The sequence below is a fragment of the Meleagris gallopavo genome, unplaced genomic scaffold, assembly GCF_905368555.1.
Source record: "Meleagris gallopavo unplaced genomic scaffold, MGAL_WU_HG_1.1 scaffold_5, whole genome shotgun sequence".
Lineage (NCBI taxonomy): Eukaryota > Metazoa > Chordata > Aves > Galliformes > Phasianidae > Meleagris > Meleagris gallopavo.
Genome location: NW_028147019.1, coordinates 192,412 through 217,083, shown reverse-complemented (window position 1 = coordinate 217,083; position 24,672 = coordinate 192,412). Strand labels below are relative to the sequence as shown.

The following is a 24,672-nucleotide window of genomic DNA, read 5'->3' as shown; positions in this document are numbered from 1 at the left end:
GCATCAGTGCACAGCCCTGAGGGCACATCAAGAGAGAACCCTTAAGTGCATTTTTCCTCTCAGGCACGTGTCCATCACCCTCTGCAGTGCACAGCGACTGCCTGGGGCTGTGGGCAGTCTGTGAGGCTGGGAAGGAGCTGGCTTTCCCTTAATGAGATGCCATCATGAGGACACATCTCCCTGAGGTGTCCTTCAGAGCTGTGAGCTGACCTTCAGGATGAAATTTTTTCCCCTAGTCAGGAGATCAAAGTGCAGGGAAGAAGCAGAGAGATGCAATATGCAAATGCTGTAGGGTTGGTGAAATCAGTGTGAGGTGTCATTTGCAAGATGTGTGGTGATGAGGCAGTGCTGAAGTACATCAAGAATGGGTGAATACACAGTGATGGGCAGTGGACTCCTGTTTTCTGAGCTGGGTCAGACTTCAGAATTTGAGGGGAATGCAATTGTCTTACATCTGCAAAGCAATCAAGCTCAGAGCAATTGGAAAGAAACCCAGTCAGCTCACCTTACCCTGCCCTAAGCAGCAGTGCATCCCTTTGCCTCTCAGGTCTTACAGCTGTTCAGACTTCAGCAAACACTTCTTAGGCATGGTGAGCAGGAGGAGAATTAGTAGGAAAAAGCGATCCCTAGAACTTCTAGGTTTGATCCACATATTTTTGGCATTAAGGTTCAGATGCTGATCAGCACTTCTGCCTCAGAAGTGATTTTATCTGATACATTCTGAAAAGAATGCCTGACCCCACAGCATCGCCACGTTTGCCCATGTACCCATAGGGGCAAGTCTGCATCGTCAAGATAAAAAGTGCAGAGTCCCTCATGGCAAACTCAACCTCAAAAAATGTGGATCACATAATGGAGCTGAATGAACACTCGTCACATAGAAAGACTTCTCCTTGACTGTTTTACTCTTTGAACAGGTCCTGGTGCCAAGAGGCAGCAAATGGCCAACAGCAGCTCCATCAGCGAGTTCCTCCTGCTGGCGTTGGCAGACACGCGGCAGCTGCAGCTCCTGCACTTCTGGCTCTTGCTGGGCATCTACCTGGCTGCCCTCCTGGGCAACGGCCTCATCAGCACAGCCGTAGCCTGCCACCACCGCCTGCACAGCCCCATGGACTTCTTCCTGCTCAACCTCACCCTCCTCGACCTGGGCTGCATCTCCACCACTCTCCCCAAAGCCATGGCCAATGCCCTCTGGGACACCAGGCACATCTCCTATGCAGGATGTGCTGCACAGGTCTTTTTCTTTTTCTTTTTGTTTTCAGCGGGGAATTGCATTCTCACCATCATGTCCTATGACCGCTACGTTGCCATCTGCAAGCCCCTGCACTACGGGACCTTGATGGACAGCAGAGCTTGTGCCACCATGGCAGCAGCTGCCTGGGCCACTGGGGTTCTGAATGCTCTGCTGCACACTGCCAATACATTTTCACTGCCTCTCTGCCAAGGCAATGCTGTGGATCAGTTCTTCTGTGAAATTGCCCAGATCCTCAAGCTCTCCTGCTCAAAATCCTATCTCAGGGAATTTGGACTTATTGTGCTTAGTGCACTTGTGTTTTTTGGGTGTTTTGCTTTCATTCTGTTCTCTTATGTGCAGATCTTCAGGGCCGTGCTGAGGATGCCCTCTGAGCAGGGACGGCACAAAGCCTTCTCCACGTGCCTCCCTCACCTGGCCATGGTCTCCTTGTTTCTCAGCACTGTGGTGTTTGCCCACCTGAAGCCCTTCTCCATTTCCTCCCCATTCCTGGATCTGGTGGTGGCAATTCTCTACTCGGTCATTCCTCCAACACTGAACCCTATGATCTACAGCATGAGGAACAAGGAGATCAAGCATGCCCTCAACAAAGTGTTACAACATGCAATATCCCAGCTGCAAGAATGTGCACGACTTCCTCACATTGTTCCCTGTGAACGTTCTTTATATTTTATGTATGTATGACTTTTTGTCTGTTTGTGTAAGTGCAATACAATAATCTTGGAAAAAGCATTGCAATTTATTCCACTTCTTCTTACCCGTCTGCTTTCCGTTTACTCTCAGCAAGACCTCATGTAAATATGGAAACAGATTCACCAAATAGATTAAAAGACACTATAAAACCTTGCAAAAAATACTGTTCCTTAGCTCTTCTCTCTCCCTACCTTGTCTGGATCTGGGGAAGGAACAGCCACAGAGAGCTGTACAACACACTGTTTTCATTCCTGGGCTCTTTACACTGCCACACTGCTCTCACATCCTTGCATTTGTGCAGACCTGAAGGTCCTGTGTTTCTCACAACAGTGCTGTTGTCTCTACAGCAGCACTCCGGGGCTGCAGTCAGTAGTCAGCAATATGAACCGCTGTGTCACAGTGGTCTCCTTGCTGGCACCACCATAACAGGAGGGGCTCATCAGAGCAGGACCAGAGAACTGGAGGCCTCTTCCAAAGCTGCTGTAAGGAATAGACCTCAGGAGCTGCTCCCTGAGAAGATCTCGAGCTCTTCTGGTGCTCTTCACTGAGGCATGGGGGCAGTTTCAGAGTCCCAAGTTGATCTGTTCTGGACTCAGGGCAGTATTGTGGTTTAACATGGAAGGTGGTTCAGCAGCACACAGTTGTTCGCTCACTGCCCCCCTTCCCAGTGGAAGAGGGAAGAAAACTGAAATAAAACCACAAAATCCAATCTGTGGGTTGAGATAATATCATTTAGTAAGACAGAGAAAAAGAAAAGGATAATAATTTTGACATATGTATTTCTCCATTTATGATATATACAGTATATATTCACCTTTTGCCCAAAGTGGCTGTGGATTCCCCCTCCCTGGATGCTTTCAAGGCCAGGCTGGATGTTGCTTTGGGCAGCCTGGTTTAGTGTTTGGTGACCCTGCACATAGCAGGGGAGTTGAAACTGGATGATCATGGTGGTCCTTTTCAACCCAGACCAGTCTATGATTCTATGATTCTATGATATATATCATATATGCAGTTGCAAACATTTTTGCAAAGGTACCAATGTATATGTATACATATTGGGGTTGGGGCAACCGCAGGGCTTGTCCTGGGAGTTGGAGCGACCACAGGGCTGTACCTCTTGGCACAGTGCACCTCCCGTGGGGGGAATTCTTTTCCTTTTCTCATCACAGTTCTTGGAACAGCTACAGAAGCTGTAACAGGAGTGACCACAGGGTTCATCATGAGGATAGGAGTGACAGTGGGGTCTTTCACAAAGCTTGGAGCAATCAGCTGGGACCTATAGCAAGAATTGGAACTGCTGCAGGCGTCACGACCAGCAATTGGAGAGGCTGCAGCACTGTCAGCAGATCCAGCTCTCTTCCCCTTGAGGATGCTGAAGAGTGCTGAACACAGCTCAGTAGTGTGGGCCAGGCCCTGACACACTGCAGTGATTTGTGCTTCTTTAGGATTCCCAGGGCGACAGCAGACCTTCCCCAAGTATTCTACCAGTTTCTCAGGATTCTGAAGGTGCTCGGAGATGAAGTTCCAAACCCCTGGGAGTGCCCACCCCTCCAGGGCTCCTGCCCAGACCATCCCACATCCAACTGCCACAAAGCCCTGTGATAACTTGCTCTGGACAGATCTGCTGTTATCTTCATGAATAATCGTTTAATCTGAAACATAAGCTGAGACACATTGACGACATGTAGTAATGGGAGCACGCTGGTTTGAACATCTCAGGCACAGTCAAAATTCTCGGGAGCTATTGTAACTAGCTCTCAAACTCTAGGGAAAGAAGGGGAAGTGAAGGGGAGGCTGAGGGACTGCTGGAAAGCGTCCTCCCTTATCTCCTTCCTGCCGGGCTCTCTGAAGACACAAAGCCAAGGGTGTAATTAACTAACATCAACAATATTACTTCCACAACCCAATACTGACTGCAGAGCTGAATGCGCACAAAACTTCAGTTTGTCAGCTGACAATTTTATCATGATGTAAGCCAAGGCCAAACAGCACCACAAAATAAAAACCCTAATCCAGCCCCCAGAGGTGACAGCCATTGCAGCCCCACATCAGGCACCAAAATGACTGTGGTGGTTTAAACCGGCAGGTGGCTCAGCACCACTCAGAGCTTTGTGCACTGCCCCTTCCTACTGGGATGGGTAAGAGAACTTGGAAAGAACAGAGCACAACGCGTGGGTAGAAATGAAGCTCTGTACTAAGAGAGATAAAAGGAAATGTATAATAGTTATGACTATAAATACATCCATGTAGAATCATAGAATTGTAGAATCACTCAGGTTGGGAAAGACTGGAGCAAAGTGTGTGTAAAATCAGTGCTAATTGTGATTAAAACCAAGAGAAAAATAAGAATAAACCCAGGGTAATGTGTGAGTAAAACTTGAGTAAAGAGTGAGTAAAACCCAGAGTGAATTGCAAGTAAAACCCTGAGTAAGGTGTGGGCACACACAGAGTCAGTAGGAAGTAAACCCAGAGTAAAGTGTGAGGTAACCCAAAATAACGTGTGAGTAAAATCTGAAATAAAGTTGGAGTAAATTTGGAGTAGAGGGTGAGTAAAAGACTGAGTAAAGTGTTAGTAAATCTTGAGTAAAGTGTGAGTCAAAAATGGAGTAAAGTGTGTGTAAATCTGGAGTAAAGTGTGAGTAAAACCCAATGGAAGGTATGAGTAAACCTGGAGTAAAGAATGAGTAAAATTGAAGTAACATATGAACACTCCTGCAGTCGAGTTTAAGAACACCCAGAGAATAGGGTGAGTAAAAGCCAGAGTAAAGGGTGAGTGACCTCAAAGGGAAGTGTGATTAAACTCGGAGTATGTGGTGAGTAAACCCAGAGAGAAGAGTGAGTAAACCTGGAAAAGACTGTGAATATTCCCAGAGTAGAATGTGAATAAAACCTGGAGAGAAGACAGAATAAAGCAGGAGTAAAGTATCAATAAACCAAGAGTAAAGTGTGAGGTAACCAGAAGTAAAGTGTGTGTAGACCCAGTGTAAAGTGTGGATAAATCTTGAAGTAAGGTGTGCGTACTCACGGAATAGAGTGTGAGTACAGCAGTTGTGCAGTGTGAGTAAAACCAGGAGAAAAGAATAAAGCTTGAATAACTCTTGAATGGAGGAAGTAAACTGCGAGTAAAACATGAAGGTGAGAATACACCTGGAGTATGGTGTGAGTAAAACCTGAGAGTAAACTTGCAGTAAAGTATGAGTAAACCTGGACTCAAGTGTGAGTAAAACCCGGACAAAGTGTGACTACACCCGAAGTCGAGTGTAAGTACACCTGGAGTAAAGTGTGAGTAAATGTGAAATAAAGTGTGAGTAAACCCAGTGTAAAGTATTAGTAAACATGGGCTAAAGTGTGAGTAAAACCCTGTGAGAGGTCTGTGTACACCCAAAGTAAAGTATGAGTAAACCCAGAGTAAATAATGTGTAAATCAGGCGTAAAGTGTGAGGTAACCAGAAGTAAAATGTGTGTTGACCCAGAGTAAAGTGTGAATAAGTCTTGAAGTAAGGTGTGCGTACTCACGGAATAGAGTGTGAGTATAGCAGTTGTACAGTGTGAGTCAAACATGGTGAAAAGAATAAAGCTTGAATAACTTTAGAGCGAAGGAAGTAAACTGTGAGTAAAACATGAAGGTGTGAGTAAAACCTGGATAAAAGTTTGAGTAAACTTGCAGTAAAGTATGAGTAAATCTGGAGTAAAGTCTGAGTAAAACCCGGTGACAGGTCTGAGCAAACCCAAAGGAAACTATGAGTAAACACAGAGTAAATAATGTGTAAACTTGGTGTAAAGTGTGATAAATAAACAATGTAAAGTATAAGTTAACCCAGAGTGAAGAGTAAGTGAAGTGTAACTTGGAGTAAAGAGTGAGGTAACCCAAAGTATAATGTGAGAAAACCTGGAGAAATGTGTTCACAAACCCTGAATAAAGTCTGTGTAAACACGGCCAGTAAAACCCAGAGTATGAACAAACCTGAGTAGGCTGTGGGTGCACCCAGAGTAAAGTGTGAGTAAATCCCAAGTAAAGTGTGAGTAAACTCTGCAGTAAAATGTAAAAAAACCTAGATGTGTAGACTTTATAAAACAGAGAGTAGTGAGTGAGGAAAACCCACAGAAAATTAAGAGAAAACTCAATGTGAATTGAGAGGGAGAGAAACACGCTCAGGGTAAAAAATTGTAATCAGGCCAAGATCTCTGTGAAGGGCATTTTATTCATTATTGCAATAATGGGCGCACATCCCCCACTGACAAGGGAGAAATTGGACAGCTAGTCAGTGAAATCCTTTCCGTTATATACCCTGGATCCAACACAGGCAAAGCTTCTCCTGGCTCTCTTTGGTTGAGCATCTCAGGCTCACAATCTCCTGATGCTGGTGCTACCTAACATTTCCATGCCATGTCTGATACCAACCCTTTGTTTTTTGTTACGTTCTGTACTTTTATGGCAATAGGAGGACAATGTTATCAAAAATCAGTGCACTCTTTCTGTCCTGTTCCAGACTCTTCCCTACCCTATATAATTTCCTTACCTCGTGCCTGTGCCAATTGTACCCAGGTTGGAATGCCCCAGTCTCAACCTCACTCTGTTCAGCAGCTTTTGTTGTGACTGGAAATTTCCACTGCAAAAACACAATCTACCTCTCACAGGGTTTTACCCAGACTTTACTCCATGTTTACACACACTTCACATTGTGTTGACACACACTTCATTCTAGGTGTACTCGCCCTCTACTCTGTGTGTACTCAACCTTTACTCTGGGTTTACCTCACACTTTACTCTGGGTTTATTGATACTTTACTCTTGCTTTACTCTGACTTTTCCCCAGGTTTTAGTCACACTCTGCTCTGGTTGTATTCACAATCTTCTCCAATCTTCTCTTTACTATTAGTACAGGTTTATTCATGCTTTACTTCAGGTTTACTTATATTTTGATGAGTGTTTGTTCACACTTTACTCTGGATGTACTCTCAACATACTCCAAGTTTAATCACATTTTCCTTTGAGGTCACTCATACTTTAATCTTGCTTTTACTCACCCTTTACTCTTGGTTTACTTATACTCTACTCAAGGTGTACTCATAGTTTAATTTGAATTTACTCATTCTTTACCCAAGGTTTACTCATGCTTTACTCAATCTTTCACTCACCCTCTAATCCAGGTTTACTCACACTTTGCTTCACGTTTACTCATGCTTTATTCCAGTTTGACACAATCTTTCTTTTGCATTTTACTCACAAATTATTTTGGGTTACCACACAGTTTTCTCTAGGTTCACTCTTACTTTTCTCTGGGTGCACTTACACTTGACTCTGTGTTTTCCCACAGCTTACTCCAGTTTGTACACACACTTGTTTCCAGATTTACTCACAATTTACTCTGCGTACATACGCACTTTACTGAGGGTTTTACCTGCCATTCACACCAGGTTTTACTCACATTTTACTCGAGTTTTACTCACAAATTTCTCCCAGTCTATTCTTTCTTTTCATCTACATTTACTTACTCTTTCTTTTACGTTTACTATCCCTTTCTCTGGGTTTATTCACACTTTACTTCAGGCTTACTCAAACCTTAGCGTTTTCTCACTCTATACTCCAGATCTACTCAAAATTTACTCAGGGTATACTCACACTTTACTCTGGATTTTACTCAAAATTTGCTCCATATTTACTAACACTATATTCTGGGTTTTATTCACACTTTACTTTGAGTTTACTCACACTGTACACTGAGTGTACTCACACTTTTCTCTGGGTTTGCTCACACTTTACTCCAGGTTTCCTAAATTAACAAAGTAAGTTTGGTTCAAAGTTAGGTGCCTTCATGGGGTGCTGAATCGGCAGCTGCAGATTTGACCTTGCTCAGCCAGGCTCTCGCTGCCAATAACAGATGCTGTTCTACAGACTGAGTGCAGGCAACGGGTCTCCCGTTTTCCCAAATAGCAGGCTCAGACAGGAACACCACAAATTAACAAAGCAGCAGCAGGTTGTTGAACGGAGCTGTGCTCGATGAGATGACCAACCAGAACCAGCCAAGTGTCCTCCATCCTAAGCCAAGCTCAAGAAGAGAACACAACGAGTTTCATCGCAAAGAGTGTATGTGGAAAATAACAGAGACTCGGTGGGGAGAGGGGAGAAAGGGCAACATCAATCATTGTTGGGACTCAGTGTAATAAAGCAGCCTCTGTTTTGGACATCTAATGCATATGTAAGCAGGCTGCTCTGTAAGTACGTGCATTTCTTGCCTTCCGGTATGGAAGTTAGGCAGAAATATCTCCGCTGCATGCGGCGTGTGCACAGCCCTGATTAAACACACCTGCTTTAGAACTACTCCGTGGTTATGGAGTTTGATTGTTTCTTTGCTTACAACTGGCACCTGGTAGATATGTGTGCATCTGTAACTTAGCAGCCTTCACTTTGGGATGCAGAGAGCTGTTACTGGAATGGTCTGGAGTTCTGCAAATGACCAAAGCATTCAGAAGTGAATCATTACCTGAGCTGGAGTGACACAACAGACTGGGTCTGACAACAAGAAGAGAAATAACTAACTGGAATGCAGAGTTAATTTAGGAAGTCAGCAGTGACCAAGAATTCGTCTGGGCTCCAGGAGAAAGAAAGCAGGGTGATGCCTCACTAGAAGTGAAAGGAATTGTAACAGATGTACAGAAACATAATAACCTCTAATGATAATTACACACAGATATATATATGTATCACAAAGAAAAATGTACCTATAAATATAATTACTTAATATAAACATTAAAAAACATGTTATAGGTGTGTTATGGGACAGAGTGGGAGTCATTTGTAGAGACAGGTGAGAAGTTTATGCCTGCTGAAATATGACCATGACATCATTTTCCTCACTGCATCCTTGAGCTCCTGGTTCCTCATGCTGTAGATGAGGGGGTTCAGTGTTGGTGGCACCACTGAGTACAGAAATGACACCACCAGGTCCAGAGAGGGGGAGGAAAGAGAGGGCGGCCTCAGATTGGCAGATATACCAGTGCTGAGAAAGAGGGAGACCACAGCCAGGTGAGGGAGGCACGTGGAGAAGGCTTTGTGCCGTCCCTGCTCAGAGGGCATCCTCAGCACGGCCCTAAAGATCTGCACATAGGACACAACAATGAATACAAAACACCCAAAGGCTAAAGAGGCACTGATCACAAGAAGCCAAATTTCTCTGAGGTAGGACTGTGAGCAGGAGAGCTTGAGGATCTGAGGGATTTCACAGAAGAATTGACCCACATAATTGCCGTGGCAGAGAGGCAGTGAAAATGTGTTGGCAGTGTGCAGCAGGGAATAGAGAACCCCAGTGCCCCAGGCAGCTGCTGCCATGGTGGCACAAGCTCTGCTGTCCATCAAGGTCCCGTAGTGCAGGGGCTTGCAGATGGCAACGTAGCGGTCATAGGACATGATGGTGAGAATGCAATACTCTGCTGAAAACAAAAAGAAAAAGAAAAAGACCTGAGCAGCACATCCTGCGCAGGAGATGTCCCTGGTGTCCCAGAGGGCATTGGCCATGGCTTTGGGGAGAGTGGTGGAGATGCAGCCCAGGTCAAGGAGGGCGAGGTTGAGCAGGAAGAAGTCCATGGGGCTGTGCAGGCGGTGGTGGCAGGCTACGGCTGTGCTGATGAGGCCGTTGCCCAGGAGGGCAGCCAGGTAGATGCCCAGCAAGAGCCAGAAGTGCAGGAGCTGCAGCTGCCGCGTGTCTGCCAACGCCAGCAGGAGGAACTCGCTGATGGAGCTGCTGTTGGGCATCTGCTGCCTCTGGGCATGGAGTCCTGTGCACAGTGCAGAAGATAATGATGAGTTAAAATCATTCACACAGACACTCCTCTTGCTATACTACAGAAATATTTCTTTCTCTATGGAAAATGTTCTTTTAACTCCATAACTTGACTTTATTTTCATGAGTTTCACCATCCCTTAAGAAGGAGGAGCTTAAGGAGCTCTAATTTTCCTCTCATTTTCTAATGTCACATCTCAGCTGCCCAGGTATTTTCCTCCCATGAGCAATTTCCATGTCTCATATCTTTATCCTGTCTGCACTCAGAGTGCCCTTCCCTACCTCTGAGTTCTTAAATTTTGCTTAAAGAAAGCTGCCTGTTTGTGGGATAAGTGCATTATTCATGTCTGTGGAAAACAATGACAATTTCAACTGGTGCTGTCCTTTGGAAGACGAGAGGTTGAAAGAAAGTTTAGGAGATTGTTCGCATAACAGCAGACTGAGAAACGTTCAGTTCAGGATTCTCAGCAGTGTGCTCATATTTCACATCTCCTTTCAGATTCCTACCCCCAACACTTTCCTCATCCCTATGAACACGAAATGAAAAATCCCTGCCTTGTCTCTCCTCTTGCAAAGTGCCCTTGGAAACACCCTGGGGTGCAGTGTAGCTGTGATCCCCCTGCACCAGGCAGCAGCTGTGGCAGCAGAAGGCCCCTGCCCTGCCCTGCCCTGCCCTGCCCTGCCCTGCCCTGCCCTGTCCTGCCGTGCCGGGGGGCTCCTTCCCCCCACACGTCTCCCCGCAGCGCCCTGGGCAGCTCCCCGGGCAGCTGAGTGCTGAGCCTGGCAGGCGGCAGAGTCCCTGCCCCGGCACACAGCCCCTGGGCCACAGCAGGGACCTGCTCTGCACGACAGCCCTGGGCACCCGGCTGCAGCCCCGGCTGCACAGCCTGCAGCCGTCCTGGCACACGCAGCCCTCAGGGCTGTGCTCTCATGCTGCAGCACAGAAGCCCTCAGCTGGAGCTGCTGGATAAAGAAACAATGAGTGTTTACATCTTGACCTGCAGTGGGATGTCCCAGATTTAGTGATCCCTGCAGTAAAAGCTGCTACATTGCCTGCAGCCAGAGACTTACTTTGTGAGCAATCCTCCTCCAGTGAGCTCACAGCCTGCTAATGTGCCACACAGCCTGTAAACTCTTCCTTCTTTGCTCTCCCTGTCTCCTGCAGATCATACCCACTGCCCTGCTGCACGGGGCACAGGAGTTGCTCCAGGACACAGCTGTCTCCCTGCAGTGCTGCCCACTTCTATAAGCTCCCTGTGTCCCAGGAGCCTGGCCCAGCACAGCAGCTGAGGATGTGATTTCCTTCTCTCCCTGGAGATACCCATGCTTCTCCTGAGCTGACTGCTCCTGCAAAGCTGCAGTGTCATCACTGCAGAACGTATTTCCAAGTCAGCTCAGTTAATCAGCATGTCCACTGGATTCCAGAAGCACCGTTATTCTACTAAAAGACGATGACCAAGAGACAAACCGTCATCCATTATCTGGACTTGAGCAAGGCCTTTGACATGGACCCCCAACACGTCCTTATCTCCAAATTAGAGGGATGTGGACTTGATGGGTAGACAACTCGATGGATAAGGAACTGGTTGAAAGGCCACAAGACAGAGGGTGGTCATCAATGGCTCAGTGTCTCCCTAACAGCTAACCTAAATCTCCCCTTTTAAATTTAAAGCCATTTCTCTTTGTCCTATTACTATCAGACCATCCCATCCTAGCCCTAGTGTTATTCATCTCATCCGCTGATGCAAACCGTGGGGCTGAAATGGGATCAGTTCCTCAGAAAAATCACGGAAGCCTGAATTTCTCTTATTTGAGGTCAGATGTGCACAAGGAGGTGTCTGTGTGTGAGCCCCTCATCTCAGTCCTTGGTCCTTATTCATCAGGGACTGCACTGCTCACACACAGACACTCAGTGATGACCAAGGTGCCTGGGCTGATCCTCGCTGTGTGCTGGTGCTTGTCAACTGTGGTGAAAAATCTGTGAGACAGACCCCTCCTTCCTGAGCATCAGCTGAGGGCCAGAAGGGAGGTCTTCTTGGCCATCCTGAATGCCACCACAGCCCTGTGCTTAGGGCACCCACTGTGCCTTTTGCACCTGTCCCCATGGAGCATGTGGTGTCATTCTGCTGACCAAATGGACGAGCTCACAACAGAAGAGCCAGACATTCCTCTCTGCTCCACCTGAGGCATACTCTGGAGTTCAGGGCATCACAAAGCTGTGACACATCTACATTCGTTCACTGATGGCACCTTATTAGTTTGCTCTGGGCTCTCATTTGAATGACATCAGAAGAAGTCTAGGGTCATGCCAGTTCCCAGATGACAGGAAACTGCCAAACGTTGTTCCAGTTTGTTTAGAAAAGAGCAAGAAAGAGGACAATGTCAATTACAGAGCTGTCAGTCTCACTTCAGTCCCTGGTATAATTACGGGCAAAATGGTACTGGGAGTTACTGAAGGACAATTCTGTCACTGGTCACACCCAACACTAGTTCATGAAGGGAAGATCTTACTAAATTTTATGTCCTTTTATGACAAGGTCACACATCTAGTTGACCAAAGGAAGTCAGTTGAGTTTATCCATTAGGATTTCAGCGGAGCTTTAGACACTCTTTCTTAGATAATTCTTCTGGACAAATTTTCCTGCACATAGCTAGACAGAAACATGATGGGCTGGGTGAGTAGTTGGCCAATGGGTCTGGCTCTAAAGGGTTACATTAAATGGGGTTCCATCAGGCTGGTGGATGTTCACTAGCAGGGTTCCCCAGGACTCCCTTTGAGGGCTACTTCTCCACAATGACTTGCATACAGGACTAGAAGATGTTTTGAGTACATTTGCTGATGAAACCAAATTAGGTAGAGCTGTTTTCTCTACTGAGGGTAGAGAAAACTTTCAAAGAGATGTGGACAAGTTTGAGAACTGGGAAAGCATAAAATGCACATGGAGTACAACAAGACAAAGTGTCTGATTCTGCACTTGGGTTGGAGCAACCCTGGATCTACTCACTGACTGGGGAATGGGACACTCTAGAGCAGTCTGACAGAAAGGGATTGGAGGTCCTGGTCAGCATCAAATGGAACGTGAGTCAGCAGTGTGCCCAGGCAGCCAGGAAAGCCAACTGTCTGGGTGCATTAAGCACGGCATTGCCAGCTGGGTGAGGAAAGGGATTGTCCCTCTGTGCTCTGCACTGCTGCACCTTCACCAGGAGCACTGGGTGCACTTCTGGGCACCACAGAACATAAAGGACATAAAACCATGGAAGACTGTCCAAAGGAGGGCACCAGCACTGAGAGATCTCAAGTTCAGAGTTTCAGTGGGATTGACTGCTTGTTCAGACTGGGCCCTTCTCACATCCCACATCCTGGCATGAGACACACTGCCCACATGGGACTTGGGCCTCACGGCATCCTTGCACCCCATGCAGAGTCTGGCAGCTGCTGTCCCCTGCTCTTTCATTTGACATCACACAAACCTCCATCCCACTGCCCCAGGAAGGGCCCTGAGCCAGCAGGAGGGACACGATCTCCCTGCCAAGGCTCTGGGCATCAGGCCTTGGCCTTCCTGCTTCACAAGACAAAGGAGGCTTTTCTCAGCATCACAGCCACCATCCCAGGGCCTTGGTCTGCCTGTAATCATGGCTTCCAATTATCTGCTCTAACAAGTCCCTGGGGAAGCTTGCTTGTGAACGGCCCTCAGTGGGGCCCATTAATACTCCAAGAAACTTCCCTGTTCCTTCTGACTTGGTCTTCTGGAGCACTTCATGCAATCTTCTCTGTGCACTGGAGGTTGTTGGACTCAGCAGCAAATGTCCACTGGGGCCCATTACAACCTGAAGAGGCCTCCTGTGCCTTGTGCCTTCCTGTCATCTTCTTCAGGAGTTCAGAACTTGTACAGCAGACTGGAGAGGTATCTGGAGACTGCTTAAAAAGAGAGAGAAAAAACAGGTATTTGCAAAGTCCAGTTATTCATTTCTGTGTAGTTAGGTGCAAACAAGAATTTAAACCAGCTCTTGGCAACGGAGAGTGACCCAGGATGTCCCCTAGCGAGCTCTGCTCTGTCACTGTGTGGACAAATGTCCTCCTCAGCTTCCCCACCCCATTTCTGCTCACATTGGCCCCATGGGACTTGCTTCACTTTTCCTCACATCACTCTTCTCCTCTGCAGATACCTGCTCAATGTTAAACCTCCTTTGAAATAACTCCCCCTGGCATTCCTCAGAGAACCAGCTGCACATGGGTAAGGAAAGATTTCTATTTTTTTCTGACAGACAGAAGGAAACGTGATGCAATTGAATGAACAGTAAAACACAGTCATCAACTGCATGCCTTGTCCAAGCTGCATTTAATGGGGTTGGTCTTTCATAGGGAATAGTTGTACAAGAAATGAGTTAGACAGAGATAGGAAGGGATAGATAGAACGACAGCTAAGGACTTGAGAAAAGAGTCCATCTAAATTTGGAGAGGTGGAGCAGGTTCCAATAATCTCCCTGAAGATGAGAGATCAGCCAGATAGTTGGGAGGAATCTGAGCAAACAAGGAGCAAGGGCTGGGGAAATCTGGAGAGCAGTGGGAAGAGCATGTGTCCAGATGGCCTGCTGAAAACATGCCCTGAAGCATGGTCATTGATTTAGGAGAGCTGGAGACACCTGGAGGATGAGGGACATCAGATACGCAGCAGGGCAGAGCAGCAGTGGACGCTGGGCATTAGTCACAGGGCATTGGCACTGGCACCACTGTCTGTGTCCCTGTGCCTGAAGGCATCTGTGTCCTGCAAACACAATTCTGGAAAACATTGTCCTTTTAGGGAAAATAAATAAATAAATAATGAAATGAAATGAAATGAAATGAAATGAAATAAAATAAAATAAAATAAAATAAATAAAATAGAAGACACAGGATCCCCTCAAATATGAGTGTTTTCAGCATATAAAGAGAGGACACACAAGAATATTTGAAGTTGGAAAGTGTTAACATATTTTTATCAACTCCCACTTGCAGTCATCTTCCTTGTACTGGGGATCTGAAATGTGGAGGCACTACTCTGGACAATGCCTTCTGTATATCTCCTACCTCTGGTCTTGTTGAAATAAAAAAGTTTGAGACTGACTTCTTACATCATTTCTGAAGAATAGAACAAGGATGAACGATAATAAACTGAAAGAGAGTTTTACATTAGACATTTGGAAGGAATTTCTAACATTCCATGGATCATGATGTGAGGCATGGAGCTGGTCTGGAACAGGCAGCCCAGAGAAGATGTGGCTGCCCCACCCCTGGAGATGTTCAAGATGTCCAGGGCCCCAGGCATCCTGATCTACTGTGTGACAGCCCTGCACACAGCAAGGGAGGTGCAAATGCAGGGTCTTTAGGGTCCTTCCAACCCAAACCACTCTAAAATCCTACAATACTTGTCAGCCTCTTCCAACACGGGATCCTGTGTGCTTAGGTATTCCCTGATCACCTCCTCTTTCACCAGCAGCACATCTGCCTTGCAACAACATTTCCCACCTGTCTCTGGCACCTGGGATTCCAAGAAGCCCAGACCAACTGATAAACAGTGAGGTCAGGAAAGAAATGAGTATCAGAGACTTTTCCATGTCCTGTCTCACCAGGTTCCCTGCCCCATTCTATGCTGGGCCCACATTCCCCCTAGCCTTCCTTTTGTCACCTACATATTTCTACAAGCCCTTCTTGTCTGTGATATGCCTGGGCACACTCAATTGCAGTTGAATCTAACACTCCTATACTCATCTCGGCAGGTACGCTGGACAAAGTCTCTTCAGTGCTGCCAGGTGATTTCTTGTTTCCACTTCCTCCACGCTTCCTTTCTGTGTTTGGGATTGACCTCTGTTTGCCTTTTCCGTTCACTGTGACCTGGCTGCTCTGCCACCCCCAGGAAGAGCTCAGTGCACTCTCACAGAGCGCAGTCGCCCTTCCTTGTCTCCTCAACCATCCATTGTAAAGACTTTGTCTTCCCTTTGTGCTACACTCCAGTTGTGGAAGCCATTTAACCGTGTCCCCGTGGTCCAAAGAAGAACTCAGGCCTGCAACTCTACAAAGATTTCTGTCTCATTGTACTTTGTTGTTCTCAATAGCGTAAAAACACATAAGAAAACATCGTAATTGGGAAGCATCACTGGATTTAGCCTGGCTGTATAGCTAATTGTCAGGGTTTTATGATTTTTGGTTACTGATATTCCACATCAGAACATTATGTAGTGCACTGGGAGTTAAAGTGCTAATGCTCCAGTTCCAGGTACCTGTCCCAGAAAAGAAGAACTACATTCCACAGCAGACTGTTCGCTGTGTTGTTGTTATTTCTGCTCGGGGGGAACAGATGTAAGCCCTTGGTTGGTCATTTGACCTCTCTCTTTTCGACCATCAGTTTCTCCTCCCTTCTGCTCATCCCGACTGCACGCATTGCCTCAGCACTAGCGTAAGGCCTACAGCTTTCAGATACTCTGTCGCATTACATTTGATTTATTAGCTTCAATTCCAATTATATTGTACTGTATTGTATCGTGTTATCTTGCATTCTGATACAATATTTAGTAAATCAGTTTGTTTCTCCTCAGATCGTTGTTGCTGTTTTCAATTATTTTGGGGTCCCCTGTTTCCCATTTCCAGAGTTGGTCACTGTCCACTTGACATTGGTGGTTAATTCAGCCAATTTCAGAGTACAGTCATGACGCTGTTATCTTTCAGGAGCTGTTGGCCACAGAGATCCAGGAACATCTCAGGGGAAATCAGTGGGGTGGTTAGAAATGACATCCTCTGCTGCTTGTATTGGCCGGGCTCCTGGGACACAGGGAGCTCCTACAAGTGGGCAGTGCTGCAGAGAGACAGCTGTGACTAAGAGCAGCTCCCGTGTGCTGTGCATCAGTACCAGGGGCACGTTCTGCAGGTGACATGAAGATGGAAGAGAAAGGAGGGAGGGAGTACAGGATGTGTGGGGTGTGAGCAGGCTGCGACCTCACTGCAGGAGCTTTGCTTTCAGCCACTGACACGGTAAGTCTCTCACTCTAGGTAATGCAAACATTTCTCCAACAGGGAACACCAAATCTGGCACATCCTGTTGCAGATCAGGCTGCATACACCCTGTGTTTCTTTATCATGGAATAAGAGCTGTTCCAGCTGAGGGCTTCCCTGCTGCAGCATCAGAGCGCAGCCCTGAGGGCACATCTAGAGGGAACCCTAAAGTGCAATTACCTCTCAGGCACGTGTCCATTATTCTCTGCAGTGCACAGAGGCTGAGAGCAACTGCCTGGGGCTGAGGGCAGTCTGTGAGGCTGGGAGGAAGTTGGTTTTCCTTTAACGAGATGCCATCATTAGGACAAATCTCCCTGAGGTGCCCTTCAGAGCTGTGAGCTGACCTTCAGGATGCCAATTTTTCCCATAGTCAGGAGAACAAAGTGAAAAAAGAAGTAGAGAGATGCAATATGCAAATGCTGTGGGGTTGGTGAAATCAGTGTGAGGTGTCATTTGCAAGATGTGTGGTGATGAGGCAGTGCTGAAGTACGTTGAGAAATGGTGAATACACAGTGATGGGCAGTGGACTCCTGTTTTCTGAGCTGGGTCAGACTTCAGAATTTGATGGGAATGCAATTGTCTTACATCTGCAAAGTAACCAAGCTCAGAACAATTGGAAAGTAACCCAATCAGCTCCCCTGCCCTAAGCAGCAGTGAATCCCTAGGCCTCTCAGGTCTTACAGCTGTTCAGACTTCAGCAAACACTCATTGGGCATGGTGAGCAGGATGAGAATCTGTTGGAAAAAGCGATCCCTAGAACTTCTAATTTTGACCCCCATATTTTTGGCATTAAGGTTCAGATGCTGATCAGCACTTCTGCATCAGAAGTGACTTTATCTGATAGATTTTGAAAAGAAATCTGACCCCACACCATCACCACGTTTGCCCATGTGCCAGTAGGGACAAGTCGGCTTCATTGAGATAAAAAGTGCAGAGTCCCTCATGGCAAACTCAATGTCATGAAATGTAGATCACATAATGGAGCTGAATGAGCACTCCACACCTAGAAAGACTTCTCCTTGACTGTTTTACTCTTTGAACAGGTCCTGGTGCCCAGAGGTAGCAGATGCCCAACAGCAGCTCCATCAGCGAGTTCCTCCTGCTGGCGTTGGCAGACACGCGGCAGCTGCAGCTCCTGCACTTCTGGCTCTTGCTGGGCATCTACCTGGCTGCCCTCCTGGGCAACGGCCTCATCAGCACAGCCGTAGCCTGCCACCACCGCCTGCACAGCCCCATGTACTTCTTCCTGCTCAACCTCGCCCTCCTCGACCTGGGCTGCATCTCCACCACTCTCCCCAAAGCCATGGCCAATGCCCTCTGGGACACCAGGGACATCTCCTACGCAGGATGTGCTGCCCAGACCTTTCTGTTTGTCTTTCTTATCTCAGCAGAGTATTGCATTCTCACCATCATGTCCTATGACCGCTACGTTGCCATCTGCAAGCCCCTGCACTACGGGACCTTGATGGACAGCAGAGCCTGTGCCACCATGGCAGCAGCTGCCTGGGGCACTGGGATTCTTTATTCCTGCTGCACACTGCCAACACATTTTCACTGCCCCTCTGCCAAGGCAATGCTGTGGATCAGTTCTTCTGTGAAATCCCTCAGATCCTCAAGCTCTCCTGCTCACAGTCCTACCTCAGAGAAATTTGGCTTCTTGTGATCGGTGTCTCTTTAGCATTTGGGTGCTTTGTATTCATTCTTTTCTCTTATGTGCAGATCTTCAGGGCCGTGCTGAGGATGCCCTCTGAGCAGGGACGACACAAAGCCTTCTCCACGTGCCTCCCGCATCTGGCTGTGGTCTCCCTCTTTGTCAGCACTGCCTTTTTTGCTAATCTGAAGCCCCCTCCATCTCATCTCGATCTCTGGACCTGGTGGTGTCATTTCTGTACTCAGTGGTGCCTCCAACACTGAATCCCCTCATCTACAGCATGAGGAACCAGGAGCTCAGTGATGCAGTGAGGAAAATGATGCCCTGCTCACAGTTCAGCAGGGATAAACTTCTCATCTGTCTCTGTAAATGACTCACAGTCTGCTCTGTTACAGGCGTGTATTAAGTTTTTTAGTCTTTATGATTTTTCTTTATATTAATAGATACAATTTTCTTTGCTGTTTGTATGTATATATATGTGCATGTAATTATCATTAGTGGTTATGTTCCTAAACATATGTTTGGATTCCAACCACTTTCCTGAGGCATCACCCTGCTCTCTTTCTCCCGGAGCCCAGACGAACTCTGGGTCACTGCTGACTTTCTCACAGCCTCTGTGTTCCATCTCTGTGTCCACAGGCAAATGAGATGCCAGCAGGCACCGTGGAGCTGAAATAGACTGGATTAGCAAAAGGGATCAATGCATTCGCATAAGGACCAATATATTGCATTAGGAAATGGAATCAGTGTGTGCTGATGGTAAACCTTCCCAGTTGAGCTTTGCTTGGTGTGTGAACAGCCCTGTTTTGATCAATGATCCTGTTTCACAGAAGCACTGAAATGACTTGAAGGAGGCCATGCGGTGTCAGGGGCTGTGCTGGGGGCACATCTCTGTCCCACTGCACGCATGCTGCCCCACACAGTGCCTGCACTGAGCTGCCAGGGGCTGCCTGTGGGGCGGTGGGGCCGGGCTGTCCTGCAGAGGGGAAGGCACACGCAGCTTTATTCTTTCCTTGCTTAAACCCAATGATTCACCTCTGAATGCTTTGGTCATTTGCAGAACTCCAGACCATTCCAGTAACAGCTCTCTGCATCCCAAAGTGAAGGTTGCTAAGCTACAGATGCACACTTATCTACCAGGTGCCAGTTGTAAGCCAAGAAACAATCTAATAAACCATTTCTTTGTGTGTGCTGTAAAAAGATGTGCTTTACTATAACACAGCCTTAGTCCTGAGATTTACTATGTTTTCTTTAGCTCACTATTTTAAGGATCTAAATGAGAAATCAATATTTTTCTAAAACTTCATTGAATGTTGCAGTTCCCTATGGTCAGAATGATTACGTGGATCAGTTGCACAGACTGGTACGAAAATCTGCCTGGGCTTCTGGAAGTCCTTTGGCATGGTCCCACATCACATCCTTATCTCTGTGGAGAGATAAGTGAGATGGATCTGAAGGGCAGACTGCTCAGTGGATAAGACATTTTTTGGAAGGTCGCAGCCAAAGGACTGTAGTAAATGGCTGGGAATTTCTCTGGGAAATTGGCTCCACCAGGTGGAGGCCATCACAAGTTATGTCCCCAGGGGTCAGCCTTGGGACCAGAGCTCTTCAACGTCTATCAGTGGCATGGATGATGAGATAGAGCGCAGCTCAGCAAGTTTGCTGATGTCACCAAGCTGTGTGGTGCAGTTGGCATGACAGAATGAAGGGGTGCCATCCAGAGGGACCTGGACAGGCTTGAAAAGTGGGCCCAAAGGAACAGCATGAGGTTCAACAAGATCAAATGCAGCTGTTTGCACTTGTGTCAGGACAATCCCCGGTATGAGGGAAGAACTCCTAGAGAGCAGCCCTGTGGGGAAGGACTTCAAGGTCCTGGTGGACGAAAACCTTAACAGGAGCCAGCAGTGTGTGCTTGCAGCCTGAGAGGCCAACTGCACCCTGGGCTGCATCAGCAGAGAGGTGGTCATCAGAGCAAGGGAGCGCATTGTCCTTTTCTACTCAGCCCTCAGAAGGCCTCACCTGGAGTATGACGTGAAGCTTTTGGAGAAGGTCCCGAGGAAAGCCATGAGGATGATCAGGCTGGAGGACCTCTCCTGTGAAGACAGGCTGAGGGAGCTGGACTTGTTCTGCCTGGAGAAGAAAAAGCTCCAAGGAGGACACACTGCAGCTTTACAATACTTCAAGAGAGCTTAGAAGCAAGAGGGAAATCAACATTTTACATGGGCAGATAGTGATAGGACAAGGGGGAAGCGTTTTAAATTAAAAGAGTTGAGATTTAGATTAGAAATTGAGAGGAGGTGAGGTCTTGGCACAGGCTGCCCACAGAAGTTGTGGATGTCCCATCCCTGGAGGTGTTCAAGAGCAGCCTGATTTAGTGCCTGATTTAGTGGTTGGCTGCCCTGCCTGCAGAATGGGGGTTGGAACTAGATGCTTTTCCAGGTGCCTTCCAATGCAAGCCATTCTATGCTTCTGTGATTCTATGACCTCTGGCACCACAGCACTACTCCTTGAGTGACATTTCACACCATCACAGAATCAAAGGTGTTGGAAGGGACCTCAAGAGATCATTGAGTTCAAGCCCCCTGCTGGAGCAAGTACCCTGCAATAGGTCACACAGGCAGGTGTCCAGATGGGTCTGAATATCTCCGTAGGAGGAGGCTGCACAACCTCTCTGGGCAGCCTTTTCCTCATGCCTGTCTCCACCATCCAAGCTGCAATTTTCCCCAGTTTTTCTCTTTCCTGCTGTTTCCCACCACCAGGGAACTGTCGATTCATAGAATCACAGAATGGTCTAGGTTGAAATGGACAAAAAAATCACTTAGTTCCAATCCTTCTGCCATGGGCAGGGACACCTTTTCTTGCCCTGTCCAAACTGACATTTAACTCCTCCAGGGATAGGACTGCCACAGCCTGTCTGGGCAACCTCTCAAGTTCGTTATCACTCTCATAGGAAAGAATTTCTTCTGAAAATCTGATTTAAATCTACTCTCCTTTGACTTAAGCTGTTACCCCTTGTGCCATCACTTCATTCCTGATAAAGATTCCCTCCTAACTTCTTTGTAGAGACTTGTGCTGTGAAAAGCAGCCATATGGTCTCCCTAGAGACGTCTCTTCTTCAGGCTCAGTGACCCCAACTCTCTCAGCCTCTCTTTGCACAGATGAGGCATGTTCCAGCCCTCTGGTCATCCTCATTACCCTCCTCTGGACTTGCTCCAGCAGATACATGTCCTGTTGTTTGTGGCCCTCAATCTGAATGCTGTACTCTGGGTGGAGTCTCCCAAGAGTGGAATAGAGGGGGAGAATCGTCCCCCTTCATCTACTTGCTACACTTCATTGGGTGCAGCCCAGGATACGGTTGGCTTTCTGGGCTGTAAGTGCACATTGCCAGTTGAGTTGTTCATCAACTAACCCGCAAAGAGTTTCCCCTCAGGACTGCTCTAAGTGCATTCTCCTCTCTGCTTGCATTTGTGCTTGGGACTGCCCTGACCCGTGTGAATATCCTTGCACATGGCCTTGTTGATCTTCATCAGTTTTGTACAGACCCACCTCTGTAGCCTGTCAAGGTACCCCTGGATGGCATCCCTTCTCTTTACCGTGCTGACCTCATCACAGAAATTGGTGTCACCCACAGACTTGCTGAAAGTGCACTCAGCGGCACTGTCCAAGTCAACGACAAAGAGGTTAAATAGCACCAGTACCACCTGCAGACCCCTGAAAAGTACCATTGTCTCCACATGGACATGCAGCTGTAAACCGCAACTCTGGCTGTGAGCATCCAGCCAATTCCTTATCCGTCGAGTGGCCATCCATCAGTTCATGGTTCTATCAACTAGAGAGAAGGGAGTAGTACAAGGCAGTATCAAATGTCTTCCACCAGTCCAGGTAGACTGAAAGTGCCACCATCTCACAACCGACCCTCCAGGCAGTGTACCAACCCATCAGCCTTCTTTTGGCCTGCCAGCAGACCACACAGGTGAAATCCCAACATGACCTCTCAAGTTGTCGTTGCTCAGTCGGGTTAGAGAGCTGTCACAGTTTCTTGCAGCATCAGAATAGTTCTCCTTTATTGTGTTCAACAGACATCTTCTATTCCTTTCACTTAAAGCAAGAAATTCCTGTCCCGCTAATCAGTTAATTGGCCGAGCTTCTCCAAACCACAGTGATAAAGGTTGAAAGGATTCTTAAGTGTGATAAGATTAACAATGCATACAACAATAATCTCCTGTTTACCCTTGGCTGCAAACAGACACCGTTTGCTCTCTGTCTTACACTCCAGACTGCCAAGGTGTCACAGGGATGGGGCCTATCAAGGAGTCTGATAAGCTCTGTGCTGACTGCTCAGTTACATCTTCCCCCACAAGTCAACTTGGAGAAAAGTGTGGCGTAACCCCAAGTGAAGTGTGAGAAAACTTGGTGTAAAGTGTTAGTAAGCATGGAGTAAAGTGTGAGTAAAAGCCAGAGTAAGGTGTGAGTGCACCCGGAGTAGAGTAAGTGTAATCTCAGAGTAAAGAGCGTGCAAGCCTGGTGTAAAAAGTGAGTACTACCCAGAGTAAAGTGTGAGTAAACTCGGAGTAAAGTGTGAGAATATCTGGGAGAAAAGTGTGGTAACACCCAGAGTAAGGTGTGAGTCCACCTGGAGTAGAGTAAGAGTAATCTCAGAGTAAAGAGTGTGCAAGCCTGGTGTAAAGAGTGAGTACTACCCAGAGAAAACTGTGAGTAAACCAGAATAAAGTGTGAGAAATATCCATAGTCAAATATGTGCAGGTCCAGAACAGAGAGCGTACACAGCTGGAGTAAGGTGTCAGTAACACCCTAAGAGAAGTGTGAATAAAGCCAGAGAAAAGTGTGAGTAAAGTTGAAGAGAAGTTGGAGTGAAACTTGAGGTAAGTGTGAGTCAGACACACTCAAAAAAAGAAGTGTGAGTAAACCATGAGGTAAGTGTGAGTCAAACACACTCAAAAAAGAACTGTGAGCAATCCTTGAGTAAAGTGTGAGTAAACCTTGAGTAAAGTGTGGTGAAAGAACAGAGTCAAGTGTGGGTAGGCCCCAAAAGGGAGAGCGTACACACCCGGAGTAGGGTGTCAGTAAAACCCAGAGAAAAGTGTGAGTAAACCAGAGTAAAGTGTTACTAATTTTGAAGAAAAGTTTGAGCAAACCGTGTAAAGTGTGAGTCAAACACACCCAAAAAAGAAGTGTGAATAAACCTGGTGTAAAGTGCGAGTAAACTTGGAGGAAAATGTGAGGTAAGCCCAAGTCTATTGTTGTAAACCTGGAGTCAAGTGTTAGTTAACGTGAAGAAACGTGTAAGTAAAATCCAGTGTAAGGGTTAGGGGTCCACCCAAAGTAGAATAAGTGTAAACCCAGAAGAATGACTGTGCAAGGGGTTGAAGGTGAGGAGGGCAGAGCAAAGGAGCAGGCTCATTGGGTGTTGGGGGTTCAGGATTGAGATTAAGGGTTTAAACTCAGCTTTTGGAGCAGAGATTAAGCGGAGGTTTAGTGAGAGGGCTTGGTGTTCTGCTGAGGTTTTCAGGACAGTGTTAGGGTACAGACAAGCATTATGGATTAGTGTTTTGTTTTGGGCTGCAGTTTGGGCTAACGCTGAATATAACAGTTTAATGCTAGCAATGAAAGCTTGGTTTTAGCACGAGTAGGAGAATAAATGTGGGAATCTGTGCAGTCCATTCCTTGGGAATGTTCTGGGCAGCAACTTGTAAAGAAGCCCTGGCACCTTACTCAGGAAGGAGAAGGGCACAAAGCTCTGCAGGAGGACCTGCACCACCTGCCCAGCAGCTCTGCGCTACCCCACAGTTGCACTTCCTACCTACAAATTCATGCTCCAAAATGTCTCCTGAGAGTCCTGGACAACCTTTTCCCGGGCTCTCATGCATGCTTCAGCTACCCTAGGGCATCCTGGATGCAATGCCCGCTTCTGTGTGGCAATAGAAAGAAGCACTGAAGGGAGACTTCAGGGAAAAGTTTAAGCCTCTGAGATGCTAACACACACCCAAGATATTTTCTTACGCAAGGTTTCACAGGAACTGAGGAAGAGGGGATCTAACGACCAGTGTGCAAACCAAGTGCTGCTGCTGGCCTGTCAGAGGCACTGACAGATGTGAGCCTGAAAGCACAGACCCCAGCCAGGAGCCAAGGGATGGCCGTCAGCTATTGCAGGCTGAAGTCAGCGCACAGTTGGATTAACAGCCCTATGCTTCCTGCTGGATTGTGGGTTTCTGAGAACAACTGACCCCAGCAGCTCCAGAAATGTCTC

General features: G+C 47.0%; 2 protein-coding genes and 1 pseudogene across 2 annotated transcripts; 2 read left to right on the top strand and 1 right to left on the bottom strand.

Moving 5' to 3' along the window:
- The first annotated feature begins 940 nt into the window (after positions 1-940).
- On the top strand, positions 941-6,651 carry LOC146541999 (olfactory receptor 14A16-like). The gene is made up of 2 exons (XM_085215134.1): positions 941-1,869; positions 6,492-6,651. The coding sequence occupies exons 1-2, from the start codon at positions 941-943 to the stop codon at positions 6,649-6,651; spliced, it is 1,089 nt and encodes a 362-aa protein (XP_085071260.1).
- Positions 6,652-8,705: 2,054 nt separating this feature from the next.
- On the bottom strand, positions 8,706-9,722 carry LOC100540568 (olfactory receptor 14J1-like). The gene has a single exon (XM_003214088.3). It carries the CDS (start codon positions 9,696-9,698, stop codon positions 8,739-8,741), a length of 960 nt encoding a protein of 319 aa, XP_003214136.3. The 5' UTR covers positions 9,699-9,722; the 3' UTR covers positions 8,706-8,738.
- An 8,082-nt stretch (positions 9,723-17,804) lies between these two features.
- Positions 17,805-18,777, top strand: LOC109364149 (olfactory receptor 14J1-like; annotated as a pseudogene).
- The last annotated feature ends 5,895 nt before the right edge of the window (positions 18,778-24,672 follow it).